At 39.9% G+C, this 14,725-nt stretch overlaps 1 protein-coding gene across 1 annotated transcript; it reads right to left on the bottom strand.

Annotated features, from left to right (window-relative positions):
* Positions 1-5,602: 5,602 nt before the first annotated feature.
* LOC116557427 (40S ribosomal protein S11-like) lies at positions 5,603-6,165 on the bottom strand. Its single transcript, XM_032286917.1, has one exon. The coding sequence runs from the start codon at positions 6,129-6,131 to the stop codon at positions 5,655-5,657; it is 477 nt and encodes a 158-aa protein (XP_032142808.1). The 5' UTR covers positions 6,132-6,165; the 3' UTR covers positions 5,603-5,654.
* Positions 6,166-14,725: the final 8,560 nt, after the last annotated feature.

Raw genomic sequence — 14,725 nt, 5'->3', positions numbered from 1 at the left:
CTTTGTAAGCTTGCCAGATTAAATTATGTCTTGAAATTTGTTTTTTAACACAAATTCCTTGAGATTTTCTGCACAATTGCATAATCTAAGAATAGGGACTCTTTTATATTTTTTTCCCCAATCTGTATGACTTTTTTTCCTCCTCTTCATCATATTGCGCTGGCTGGGACTTCAATGTGATTTCGAATAGGTATGGTGAGAGTAGACATTATTGCTCTGTTTCTAGACTTAGAGGAAAAGCATATAGTCTTTCCTTATTAAGTGACATGTCACTTGTATAGCCACATATAAGTAATATGTAATATGTTATTACCTGTAGGTTTTTTGAAGATGCCCTTTATTGTTTGAGAAAGTTTCCTTCTTTTCCAGTTTGCTGAGGATTTTTTTATTTTTTATTTTTATTTTTTGAGATGGCATTTCGCTCTTTCACTCAGGATCTTGGCTCACTGCAACCTCCACCTTCCAGTTTCAGGCGGGAGCCACTGTGCTTGGCCCTGCTGAGGGTTTTTACCATGAGTGGATGTTGAATTTTGTCAAATGCTTTTTCTGCATCAATTATTATGTTCCGATTTTTTTTCTTCTTTAGAGTGTTAATGTGGTGGATTACATTTTTTAAATTGTAGACTATTAAGTCAACCTTGTATTACTGGGACAAACTATTGGGTCATGATGTATTATTCTTTTTTTTTTTTTTCTTTTTTTGAGACGGAGTTTCACTCATGTTACCCAGGCTGGAGTGCAATGGCGCTATCTCGGCTCACCGCAACCTCCGCCTCCTGGGTTCAGGCAATTCTCCTGCCTCAGCCTCCTGAGTAGCTGGGATTACAGGCACGCACCACCATGCCCAGCTAATTTTTTTTTGTATTTTTAGTAGAGACGGGGTTTCACCATGTTGACCAGGATGGTCTCGATCTCTTGACCTCGTGATCTACCCGCCTCGGCCTCCCAAAGTGCTGGGATTACAGGCTTGAGCCACCGCGCCCAGCCTGTATTATTCTTTTTATATAGTCCTGGATTTGATTTGCTAAGAGTTTATTGAGGATTTTTGCATCTATGTTAAAATACTGGTCTATAATTCTCTCATGCTGTCTTTGTATGGTTTTGTTAGCAAAATGATAAAGGAGGTTGAGAAATATTCCTCCTCTTCTAGTTTCTGACAAAGATTATATAGAATTTGTATTTTTTGAAACTTTATTTTCTTTATTTACACTTATTTGTTTATTTATTTATTTGAGATGGAGTCTTGCTCTGTCGCCCAGGTTGGAGTACAGTGGCGTGATCTCAGCTCACTGCAACCTCTGTCTCCTGGGTTCAAGTGATTCTCCTGCCTCAGCCTCCCAGGTAGCTGGGACTACAGGTATGTGCCACCATGCCTGGCTAATTTTTTATATTTTTAGTAGAGACAGGGTTTCACCATGTTGGTTAGGCTGGTCTTGGTCTCCTGGCCTCATGATCCACCTGCCTTGGCCTCCCAAAGTGCTGGGATTACAGACATGAGCCACTGTGTCCAGCCTCTTTATTTACTTTTTAGACAGTCTCATGCTATCACCCAGGCTGGAGTGCAGTGGCAAAATGGAGCCTTTACCTCCTGGGCTAGTGATCCTCCCACCTTAGCCTCCCAAAGAGCTGGGCCCACAGATGTATGCCACCATGCCCAGCTATTTTTAAAAATTTTTTTAAAATAGAGATGGAATCTCTTGCTTTGTTGCCCAGGCTGGTCTCGAACTCCTGGGCTCAAGCAATCTTCTTGCCTTGGCCTCCCAGTGTTGATATTACAGGCATGAGCCTCTGCAACAGGCCTTATTTTTTTCCTTAAATGCTAGGTAGAATTTACCAGTAAATCAACACAGACCTGGAGACTTATTTTATAAAAAGCTTTTCAACTACTGATTCAATTTCTTTAATAATTATTGGGCTATTCAGGATATCTGTTTCATCTTAGATGAACTTCATTATTTTTGGTTTGAGGAATTCTTCTATTTCATCTAAGTTGTGGAATTTATGTGTATTGAGTCACTCATTACATTCCTTTATTATCCTTTTAATGTTTGTGGCATCTATAGAAATATCCCGCTTTTTATTCTTGATAGTAGTAATTTGTGTTTCCTCTGTTTTTTTCTTTGTCAGTCTTGCTAGAGGCTTATCATTTTTACCGATCTTTTCAAAAAAACAGCTTTTGAATTAATTTTCTCTATTATTCTGATTTAAATTTTACTGATCTGTGTTGTTATTTTTATTATTTTCTCTATTCTTCTTGCATTGAGTGTATTTTACTCTACTTCATTTAGTGTCTTTAGGTGAAATAATTTGATTATTTATTTATTTCTTTTTTGAGACTGAGTCTTGCTCTGTTGCCCAGGCTGCAGTGTAGTGGTTTGATCTTGGCTCACTGCAACCTCTGTCTCCCAGGTTCAGGTGATTCTCCTGCCTCAGCCTCCTGGGTAGCTAAGATTACGGGTGTGTACCACCACGTCTGGCTAATTTTTGTGTTTTTAGTAGAGATGGGGTTTTGCCATGTTGGCCAGGCTGGTCTCAAATTTGTGGCCTCAAGTGATCTGCCCACCTCAGCCTCCCAAAGTGCTGGGATTACAGGCGTGAGCCACTGTGCCTCGTCTTTCTTTCTAATGTAATAATTTAATGCTATAAGTTTTTTAAAGCACAGCTTTAGTTGCTTCCCACACATTTTGATTAGTTATATTTTCACTTTTGTTCATTTTAAACTGTTTTCTTTTTCTTTCTTTTTTTTTTTTTTTTTTGAGATGGAGTTTCACTCGTTACCCAGGCTGGAGTGCAATGGCGCGATCTCCGATCACTGCAACCTCCGCCTCCTGGGTTCAGGCAATTCTCCTGCCTCAACCTCCTGAGTAGCTGGGATTACAGGCACGCGCCACCATGCCCAGCTAATGTTTTGTATTTTTAGTAGAAACAGGGTTTCACCATGTTGACCAGGATGGTCCCGATCTCTTGACCTCGTGATCCACCCGCCTCGGCCTCCCAAAGTGCTGGGATTACAGGCTTGAGGCACCGCGCCTGGCTTAAACTGTTTTCTAATGTCCCTTTACACTCCTTCTTTGACTCATGGGTTATTTAGAAGTGTGTTGCTTAACTTTCAAATGCTTGGTGATTTTTCATTTAGTCTATGCTATTATTTTGAGTTAAATTCCATTTTGACTAGAGAACATACTCTGTATGATTTTAATTATTTTAAATTTGCTATGTTTGCTCTATGACCCAAGATACAGGTCAGAGAACAATTTCATGTGCATTTCAAAACAATGTGTATTCTGTGGCTGTTGGGTAGAGTGTTCTATAAATGCCAAATATGTCCGATTGACTCATGATGTTATTTATGTCTTCTTGGTCTTTACTAATTTTCTGTCTACTTGTTTGCTCAGTTATTGAGAGGAATGTTGAAGCCTCCAACTACAATTGTGAATTTGCCTATTTTTCGTGTTAGTTCTGTCAGTTTTTTGTTCATGTATTTTGAAGCTCTGTTATTAAGTGCATAATAACAGGATTCAGGATTATTATGTTTTCATAATGGAATTATTATTATATTTTCTAGGTGAATTGGCCCTTTTATTACATTATTATATAATGTCTCTCTTTATCTCTGGTAATTTTCCTTACTCTGAAGTCTATTTTTAGTTGGCATTTAGCACACTGAAACAGAATGGTCCAAAGTCACAGAATCATTCCACATCCTTGTTCTCCTTGTCCAGGAAATGTAATGGAATCTTGCCATACAATTTTAAAGATCCTTGAGTCATAGGACAGTTTATAAAATGCACCCTCATTTAGAACAAATAATAATGGTGACTTAGACCTTCTCCATGTTATATATAGACTATGTTATTAGTAAAGTCCATTCTTTCAACATGTTTTGAAATGTCAACCATGAACCAACAGGTACAGGGTCGTATGAGAGGATACTGAGGAAAAAAAGGATAAATAGAAGAAGAAAGAAACGATACAAAGAAACCTTTTCCCAGACCCTTCAGATGGACACAGCTCAGTACAAATAATTCTGTTTCAGTGTGCTAAATGCCAAATAAATAACAGTAGGGTTACTATTAATAATCCCACTTCAGCCTTCTTTTGATTAACATTTATATGTTTTTGTCTTATTTCTTTTTACTTTCAATTTATCTATATAATTACATTTAAAGCGGGTTCTTTATACATTGGAGAATAGTTTGTTTGGTCATGTTTAAAAAACCTATTTTGACAGTCTCTGTCTTTATTGATGTGCTTAGACCATTTACATTTAATATAGTTATTGATATGCTTGAGTTTATGTTTATCATTTTTTGGTTTTTGTTTTTTATTTATTTCATCTTTTATCTTCTTTTGGATTTTTTGAGCTTTTTTAATATTGCATTTTAATTTATTTTGTTTTTGACTATATTTTTTGTATAGTATTTTTGTGGTTGCTCTAGGTATTAAAATGTACATACTTAACTCTTCATAGTCAGCTTAGAATCTACATTTTATTACTTCAAGTGGAATGCAGGCATTTTTCAGCTAATAGCTTTCCTCTTTCAAGATCTCATCCAGCTCTAACATAGCCCTGATGTGACCAATCTTACTCCTGTGCACTAATGCCCATTATAGAATGGATTTTCCTTAATCTCTAGGAGAGTGCTCATGAGGGAGAACTGATAAAACAAGAAATTGCTGCCTGAGGCCAAGTGTTAGGCATGTCCAAGATTGCTCAATAAATGCTTGTATAATTGGAAAGTGAAGAAAAGTCTTGGGCATAGATCAGCAATTCCCTTAAAAGTAAAATATCTCTGTGGTTTTGTATTCCTTCTTGTTCTTGTGTCAGATTCATTTCTTCTTCCATGCTAGCGTTGGATAGTACTGTGTATCTGAGGCATATGTTTTCCTTCAGCATTTCTGGAATTTCCTTGTTGAAATGGGAGTCCTGAATAAAAACAAATACTCATGTTGTGTTCCATATATAGGCTGATTTAGAATATTGGAATCAAAATGAACATATTGGAAAAGTATCAGGCACAGACTCCTTTTCCTAACACAACTCACAGATATCACCTAAAAATATTTTTGTGGCCAACGTGGTGAAACCCTGTCTCTAGTAAAAATACAAAAATTAGGTGGGCATGGTGGCGTGCGCCTGTAATCTCAGCTACTCAGGAGGCTGAGGCAGAAGAATTGCTTGAACCTGGGAGGTGGAGGTTGCAGTGAGCTGAGATCGCGCCACTGCACTCAAGCCTGGTGCCTGGTGACGAAGTGAGACTCTGTCTCAAAAAAAAAATTTTTTTTTTGCAATGGGGTCTGTTCACTGAGGTAGATTTTCCTGGTCCAAACTGGCAGAATCATTCCACGTGTTTGCTCTCCTTCTCCAGGAAATATAATGCAATATTCCCATACTATTTTATTTTATTGACACAGAGTCTCACTCTCTTGCCCAGGCTAGAGTACAGTGGTATGATCTTGACTCACTGTAACCTCTGCCTCCTGGGTTCAAGCAATTCTCCTGCCTCAGTCTCCCAAGTAGCTGAGATTACAGGAACCCACCCCTATGCCCGGCTAATTATTGTATTTTAGTAGAGATGGTTTTTTTTTTTTTGGGGGGGGGGGGAATGAGAAAATAACTTATTTGATTGTGGAGAGTGGGCCGATGTCCAGCCTCAGAACTTCTGGAACTGCTTCTTGGTGCCAGCGGCCTTGGTGACCTTGAGCACGTTGAAGCACACAGTCTTGCTCAGGGGCCTGCACTCGCCCACTGTCACGATGTCACCGATCTGGACGTCCCTGAAGCAGGGGGACAGGTGTACGGACATGTTCTTGTGGCGCTTCTCGAAGCGGTTGTACTTGCGGATGCAGTGCAGGTAGTCTCGGCGGATGACAGTGGTCCTCTGCATCTTCATCTTTGTCACTACACCAGAGAGGATCCGCCCTCGAATGGAGACGTTACCAGTGAAGGGGCATTTCTTGTCAATGTAGGTGCCCTCAATAGCCTCTTTGGGTGTCTTGAAGCCCGGACCGATGTTCTTGTCGTATCGCGGGAGCTCCTCCTTGCCAGTTCCTCCCAGCAGGACCCTCTTCTTGTTTTGAAAGATGGTTGGCTGCTTTTGGTAGGCACACTCGGTCTGAATGTCCGCCATCTTCCCGACAGCCTGCAAAAAGGAAGAGATGGGGTTTTGCCATGTTGGCCAGGTCGGTCGCAAACTCCTGACCTCAGGTGACCCACCCGCCTCTCCTCCCAAAGTGCTGGGATTGCAAGTGTCGGCCAGTGTGCCCGGCCTCCATACTATTTTTTAAAAGCCCTGATCCATAGGAGAGTTTGTAAAATGCACCCTCATTTAGAACAAATAATAATGGTGACATATATATATATAATCTACATATGGCATAGAGAAGGTCTAAGTCGCCATTGTTTTGTTTTATATATATATATTTCAAGATGGAGGTTTGCTTTTGTTGCCCAGTTTGGAGTGCAATGGTATTATATCAGCTCACTGCAACCTTTGCCTGCTGGATTCAAGCAATTCTGCCTCAGCCTCCCAAGTATCTGGGATTACAGGCATGTGCCAGCACGCCTGGCTAATTTGTATTTTTAGTAGAGACAAGGTTTCTCCATGTTGGTCAGGCTGGAGAACTCCTGACCTCAGGTGATCCACCCACCTTTGCCTCCCAAAGCTCTGGGATTACAGGTGTGAATCACCGTGCCCGGACTTGTAGACTATATTGTTAACGTAAAATCCATTCTTTCAACAAACATTTTTTGAAATGTCAACCCTGAACCAACAGGCACAGGGTTGTGTGAGGGGATACTGAGGAAAAATAAAGGATAAAATACGCTGGGCACAGTGGCTCACTCCTGTAATTCCAGCACTTTGGGAGGCCAAGGCGGGCGGATCACTCGAGGTCAGGAGTTGGAGACCAGCCTGGCCAACATGGCGAAATCCCATCTCTACTAAAAATACAAACAATTAGCTGAGTGTAGTGACAGGCACCTATAATCCCAGCTACTCAGGAGGCTGAGGCAGGAGAACTGCTTGAACCTGGGAGGTGGGGGTTGCTATTAGCTGAGATGGCACCACTGCACTCCAGCCTGGTCAGCAGAGCGAGGCTCTACCTCAAACAAAACCAGACAAAAAATTCAGCTCTTTTACTAAGTAGGTGTGTGGCCCTCACTTGTAAAATGGTTCCTCATTTGTAAAAATGTAGAAAATGTAATGCCTTACTCTTTAATTCTCAAGCAGAAATGTTCTAACTTTCACTTTGTTAGAAAATTTAGGAAAAATAATTTTGAGTGAGTAAACAGATATGCTACTAACTAGAATGTGAAATTTGCATGATTTTAGAGCAAACAGCTGGGCACGGTGGCTCATGCTTGTAATCCCAGCACTTTGGGAGGCTGAGGCAGGCGGATCACTTCAGGTCAGGAGTTTGAGATTAGCCTGGCCATTATGGTGAAACCCCAACTCTAGTAAAAATATGAAAATTAGCCTGGCATAGTGGCAGGTGTCTGTACTCTCAGCCAGTTGGGAGGCTGAGGCAGGAGAATCTCTTGAACCCTGGCAGCAGAGGTTATAGTAAGCTGAGATCACACCATTGCACTCCAGCAAGACTGTGTTAAAAACAAACAAACAAACAAACAAACTATAAGCACAGAGGAACTTCAAAGAAATTTCATGGCTTCAGTGTACTGTTTTGAGCAGCTTCCTCAAATCTTCGTGGATCAAGTTCAGCCTCCACCAGTGGGAACATTTAATGAGGAAGGTTGAGAATAACCATGCGTTCTATTAATATCTAGAAGGATTGCGGTTAGGACCCAATGACTAATAAGATACCCTAAGAATCATTAGGAAAGGAACTTTGTAATAAAACTCTGGGCAAATGGTACCTACATTCATTTCAGTTGTCATTTCATTCAAATTTTGTGTGTCTGTTCTCTACCCTAGCAGCTGATTTATAGACTGACCTTTTACCTAGGCTAGTCCCCAGCTACACTGGCACTGTTACAAGGCAGTGAACTCCATGAGTAAATGCATGTTCTGATTTGCTTTGCTCTCAAACGCCAACCTGACCTTCTCCTTGTCTTTCTGACTAGTTATGACTCATAGGCTAGCTGAACACCAGGCTCTTGGGATCCCAAGCTGGGCAGGGTGCTGTGTTTTTAATTTGCTCATCCAGACTTTCCCAGTGCTGACTGGTTCAGAACTGGGGTCGGTAAAAGGGTCGGTAACAGGGAGACCAGGCTCCATTGCTATGGTTACTCTTTCCATGGATACAAATTATCAGGCAGCTTCCATCCTCATAGACCTGGCTCCCGCCTGTTCCAGGAGTCTTTTACTGAGCAAAAACAAGTGGTGAACTCTTTGCTCGCTTCCTGGAAACTTCTCTTGAATTTCACCCTATGTGTATCAACAAAATCACCTACCTATCTTTAAATATCAAAGATGAATTTTTACCTTTAAATATAATTGTTCAAATTTAGGTTATAAACTGAATTATTCTGTGCTGTGTGAATATTCATGTACTTGAACTTTTTATTTTTATTTTTATTATTTTGAGATGGAGTCTCGCTTTGTTTCCTGGACTGGAGTGCAGTGGTGCGATCTCAGCTCATTGCAACCTCTTCCGGGTTCAAGCAATTCTCCTGTCTCAGCCTCCCAAGTAGCTGGAATTACAGGCGTGTGCCACCACGCCCAGCTAATTTTTTGTATTTTTAGTAGAGACAAGGTTTCACCATGTTGGCCGAGCTTATCTCAAACTCCTGACCTCAGGTGATCCACCCAAAGTGCTGGAATTACAGGTGTGAGCCATTGCACCGGGCCTCATGTACTTGAATTTTTAACCATAAAAGTTATATAAGCTCATCAAGGGAAACAGTGAAAACTGGTAAAAGGTATGTAAAACCCCAGAATTAATGTCTAGGGCTAGATGCAGTGGCTCACACCTGTAATCCCAGCATTTGGGAGGCCAAGGTGGGTGGATCACTTGAGCACAGGAGTTCAAGACCAGCCTGGGCAATATGTCACAATCCTGTCTCTACTAAAAATACAAAAGTTAGCCGGGTGTGGTGATACGTGCCTTTAGTCCCAGCTACTTGGGAGGCTGAGATGGGAGGACTGCTTGAGCCAGGGAGGTGGAGGTTGCAGTGAGCTGAGATTGCGCCACTGCCCTCTCTAGCCTGGGTAATAGAGCAAGATTGTCTCAAAAAAAAAAATTTTTTTTTGGCATGCTTTTTCCTAGATTTAGACATTTTTTGTATCTATTGACCTTTAAAAAGTTTGTCTTTTGTCATGTGCACACTTATATTTTAAACTGAGGTTAATTATGGGTGGGTTTCAGGGAGCACCCAAACACCCTGAAATCGTATGTGAAATTGCATATATGGGCATATGTATTTTTTTCTGAGGAGAAGGGCATAATTTCTATCAGATACTCAAAAGAATCTGTGGCTCCAAACATTTTTAAAAATCACAGTAACTTTGCATCATATTTTTTCTACTACTCTAGGAAAGCACTTTCCCAGGAGGTTTAGGGCATGCCAGTATGTTACTGCAAGCATGCCTGGACTCGGCATTTTAGTTTTTCTGTCTGCAACCCTTATAAAGGGTTAGGTCAGAGTGTCTCCTATATATGCATGGAGGCAGTTGGGGCTTTTGGACAACCATGCAGTATTTTAATTTCCATGATTCTGTTAGATGTATGTGGTGGGAGGAGCCAGAGGGGTCATTGGTCAAGGTGACTAAATGTGGTGCATGTAGACAATCAGTGGTTCCACATCCCACAATGAAAGTTCTGATCTGTGCTGGGACTAGAGTTCATCCTCAATATCATACCTGCTGCATGTTTGGAAGTATCCTATGTCATCTATCTCTCCATATAATCTTGCTGTTGTAGAATCAATAAATAGTTATTGAATGCTTTTGATGGAAGATAGGCGTAATGATCACTTCTCTTTGGCAAACTAGGAAAGTGTTGCTTAGAAAAATCTCTGTGGTTTTCTATAGCTCCCAATAACAGAAAATAAGAAACTTGAAAATGGAACCCAGATTCTGTGACTCCAATCCTGCAAGCTTGTCCCTAAACCATAGTTTATCATACTAGCCACCTTGGTTTTTATTTTGAGGAGCAGTTTCCATTTGGAAAGATTTTTGAATGGTCAGTTGATTTCTATAGGCACTTGGTGGTGTCCAATGATAGCAAATAAATGAGATAGTGGATTTAGTTTGATCATTACCTCCTCACTTATGAGAGCAAGAAGCAGGTGCATAAGTGAAAAGAAAGAAGGAAGTTTCTTTACTTGTCTGTATTTGTGATAATATAAAAATATTCCTAGAGGCTGGGTGCAGTGGCTCATGCCTGTAATCTCAGCACTTTGAGAGGCCAAGGTGGGTGGATCACGAGGTCAGGAGTTCGAGACTAGCCTGGCCAACATGGTGAAACCCTGTGTCTACTAAAAATACAAAAATTACCTGGGCATGGTGGCGGACACCTGTAATCCCAGTTAGTCAGGAGATTGAGGCAGGAGAATCTCTTGAACCTGGGAGGTGGAGGTTGCCGTGAGCAGAGATTGTGCCACTGCATTCTAGCCTGGGCAACAGAGCAAGACTTCATCTTGGAAAAAAAATACTCCTAGAAAACTAACTAGATGAGAGAACCTAATTTTCTAAAGATTTATCTCTATTCTGAATGTTATGCTTAATATGTCTTTGTAGGACACTTCCATTTCAGTGCTGAGAACATTTTCTTCTAGTATTAATGAATTTACCTCTTATCCCTAAAGATAAGTGTACCATTGGAGAGAAACATGAGCAAGATTTGTGGACTCTAATGAACTTGCAAAAGAGAAATGAGGCAAATATTTTATAATAGAAAAATACTAAGACATCAGATTCTTGAATATGCAGGTGACATTGCTGTATTAATAGATATTCACCTTTTAAATAAAAATTTGCTTATAACAGACCCAGTGAGATTTAAAAACTAGCCTTATTATTCAAAGATTTGATTTACATCAATATAATTGATGAAACTGTTCAGCCATAGATTTTCAAAATGCTCTACTTTACAAATAGCACATGAAATTGATTTTCTCATTTTTATATATTACAGATTAAATGTTTCTCAAATGCTTTGCAGGATATTGAAGATTTCAGAAGACAGGAATGGTACATGTACCCTGTAGTCAGGCTTCCTAACGGGCCATACATTTTCTGGGAGAAACAGTGTGAGTCATTAGTTGTAGGAGGTGAAGAAGGTATCCAAGAATACCAAAGCAAAAATGCTTGAAGGTTTAAAATTAAATGCAAATTGTTTAATCAAGATGTCATGTGCTAATAGAGTTTTGTAACCAGCATTTGATATTTCATACTGTCTTATATTTTTAATGTATGAAATGCAGTTGCACACACACACACATACACATACATACGCACATATTATACTATTAAAAAATTAGCTGATATTTTAAATTAAAAAGGTTATGTTCATGGGAAAAAATTAAAACTATACAAAAGACAGAAGTAGATAAGAAGATAAACAAAAGTTTACCTTCTTACTTCTCTATGTTCAATTCTGCTACCTAGAGGTAAACAGGGTTAAAATTTCCTGCCAGGAATATTCACTGTCATATGTGTATATGTCCTTTAAAAAGCTCTACAAATGTGATTGCAATACTGTTGAACAACTTGCTATTTTCAGTAAATAATGTCTTGAACTTCATCTTTCTACATCTGTACATGTAGACCTCTTTCATTCTTTTTGGTGATGGTATAATATAATATGCCATTGTAAGAATGTACCATTACCTACTTAACTAATTCCTTACTAGTGGATATTTTGGTGGTTTCTACTTTTGTCTTATCTTCTTATTGTAAACCTGTGTACAAGGACACATATTACACCATTATTTTTCCAGACATGTGCAGATATAGTGTTGGGTGGTTGGGCAACTTCCTAGGAATGTAATCTCTGGGTAAAAGGACATGTGCATTTTTAATTATCTAATTTTTTACTTTTAAGAAAATATGTCTTATAGTAAAAAGATTATATCAAAAGTGAAAAGCAAGAGTCTTTCTCAGGCTCTGAGCTCCCCTCATGACCTTGGTAAGAGTTTCTTAGTCTCCTGTTCTAACATGAATATAATACATATTTTATGTATGCATAAAAAATACAAGCAGGATGATTGAATGTGGAGTATGCTCACATTATATTTGATAAGTACTGCTCTTCAAACAAAATGCATCAATTATATTCCTATCAAAAATCTGTGTACCTTCCTGCCTCCACCATCCTTGACAGTATCCTTGGATATGATCACAATTTTTCTTTTCTTTTTTTCTTTTGAGACAGAGTCTCACTTTGTTACCCGGGCTGGAGTGCAGTGACACAATCCTGGCTCACTGCGACCTCTGCCTTCCAGCTCAAGTGATTTTCCTGCCTCAGCCTCCTGAGTAGCTGCGATTACAGCCGTGCACCACCATGCCCAGCTAATTTTTGTGTTTTTAGTAGAGAGGGTTTCACCATGTTGGCCAGCCTGGTCTTGAACTCCTGACCTCAAGTGATCCATTTGCCTTGCCCTCCCAAAGTGCTGGGATTACAGGCATGAGCCACTGTACCATCCTGGCATTTCTTTTCTTTTCTTTTCTTTTTTGAGATGGAGTTTCGCTCTTTTGCCCAGGCTGGAGTGAAGTGGCGCAATCTTGGCTCACTGCATCCTCTGCCTGCCAGGTTCAAGTGATTCTCCTGCTTCAGCCTCCCGAGTAGGTGGGATTACAGGCCCCTGCCACCATGCCTGGCTAATTTTTCATATTTTTAGTAGAGTCAGGGTTTCATCGTGTTGGCCAGGCTGGTCTCAAACTCCTGACCTCTGGTGATCCACCCACCTCGGCCTCCCAAAGTGCTGGGATTACAGGCATGAGCCACCATGCCCGACTGGGCATTTCTTTTTTTGTAAGTGACGTAGAATCACACTGGATTGACTTTCTTACTGGCTTCTGTGCTTTCTTGGGATACTTACAACCAGACACAAGTATTTCTACAGTTAAAGGAAACAAGATGCCTACTCTGGAGCCAGCTACAGTGGGTGGTGCCTGTAGTCCTAGTTACTTGGAGGGGAGAGGAGGCTGAAGTGGGAGGATCACTTGAGGCGAGGAGTTCAAGGCTGCAGTGAACTATGATCATGCCGCTATGCTCCAGCCTGGGCGACGAAGCAAGACTTCATTTCTTTAAAAAGAAAGAAAGAAAGAGAGAACGAGAGAGAGAGAGAGGGAGGGAGGGAAGGAGGAAGGAAGGAAGGAAAGAAAAGAAAAGAAAGAAAGAAAAGCTTACTCTGTACCTTGATAAGATGTTATGTCCCCCTGAATCCTTTTACTTCAACTCCATAAATGAGACCTTTACTTTCCTATCCCTCTTTCTCTGTTTCCTTCCTCTTCTAGAGAGATCTTTGAAGTCTTTATTCTTCCCTTCCCACTCATCCTCTGCTCTCATCTCCTAGGTGAGGCTGAGGTATGTAGTGATTTTTGATCTAATTTAGACTATAATATCCTCAGACGAGGCCCATGGGCGATATATTTTTTGAGTCCTTCCATAAATGGAAATATCATCCTTTCTCCTCTACAGGTGAATGACATCTTGGAAGATGATAGCCTTTTTCTTAGACAACCTGTGATGTTATTTCAGAGTCCTGCGTTGAGGAAAATAACTTCAGTGTTAGCCTGCATCTTTTGTGAGTTATTCATTCTGTTTAAAAGATGGCAAGCTTTCCTTTTTATCTTTGAAGTCCAGGAATCTTACAGTGATATTCCCAGGGGTGTGCCTTCTATCACTGAACTTGCCAGTAACTTGATATGCCCTTTTAAACTGCAGACTAAGGAATATTTCTTCCATTTGTTTAATTATTACCTTTCTTTCATTGGGTTTTCTCCCTTTAGAATCCCTATTATTCACAAAATAGATATCCTTTATGCCTTTTATCTTCTTTCCTCATAATTTCTATCTCTTTGTATTTTTGTTCTTGAGATATTTCTTCCTTTTGACCTCTAATTTATACCTCTACAGTGAACAGCCATCCTTTCCCCCAATTCATATACTAAATTTTTCAATGAGAAAAGCGTACTTTTATTTCCAAAATGTCATTTTATGCTTTGATTAAAGACTGTGCTCTCATTAATTTTTAGATAGACGTAAGTAACAGGCCAACTAGGTAGACGCTTACTTTTGCTAAGACCTAGTAGAGTTCTTTGGTCTTGTCACAGTTAACGATGTAGATGGAATCTTGGCCACCTAACCACTGATCCACTTTTTCCTCCATCTACGGGGCTATTCACAAGAAACAATTTTGACGACGTGCAAATAAATCCTACTCTGTAGATCTGAAGGTAAGGCATTTATTTCTGTTGACATTTCTAAAAGTAGGTAGGATAATATTTTGGAGTTCGTGGATGTATAATGGAGATAGCCACGTGAATTTGTGCTAGGAGGAGAATTCTGGAAGGACTGTCATCAGACATTTCTGATTTCCCTCAAATACTCTTTCCTAAATTTCACCAAATTTCATTCTAATATGATTTATAAGTGGTGTCTCCGCATTGTCTCGGCCCCTCTTGTAGTGACTTAAATCATACCACATGACAATTAAATGAAAAGGATAAAACTTTATGAGCAATTACTCTCAAAGTCTCTCCACTCAAAACTTATGTGGGTTTTCTGCCAACCTACCAGTAATAATTATGTGTGGAAG

This window comes from Sapajus apella, unplaced genomic scaffold (genome assembly GCF_009761245.1).
Source record: "Sapajus apella isolate SASKATOON/1434 unplaced genomic scaffold, GSC_monkey_1.0 scaffold19, whole genome shotgun sequence".
NCBI lineage: Eukaryota > Metazoa > Chordata > Mammalia > Primates > Cebidae > Sapajus > Sapajus apella.
The sequence above is the reverse complement of the archived record's forward strand: the minus strand, read 5'-3'. Positions and strand labels throughout refer to the sequence as shown.

What these genes read in the sequence shown, in the direction of transcription:
- LOC116557427 (XM_032286917.1), bottom strand. Translation starts at nt 6,131, where the DNA reads ATGGCGGACATTCAGACCGAGTGTGCCTACCAAAAGCAGCCAACCATC.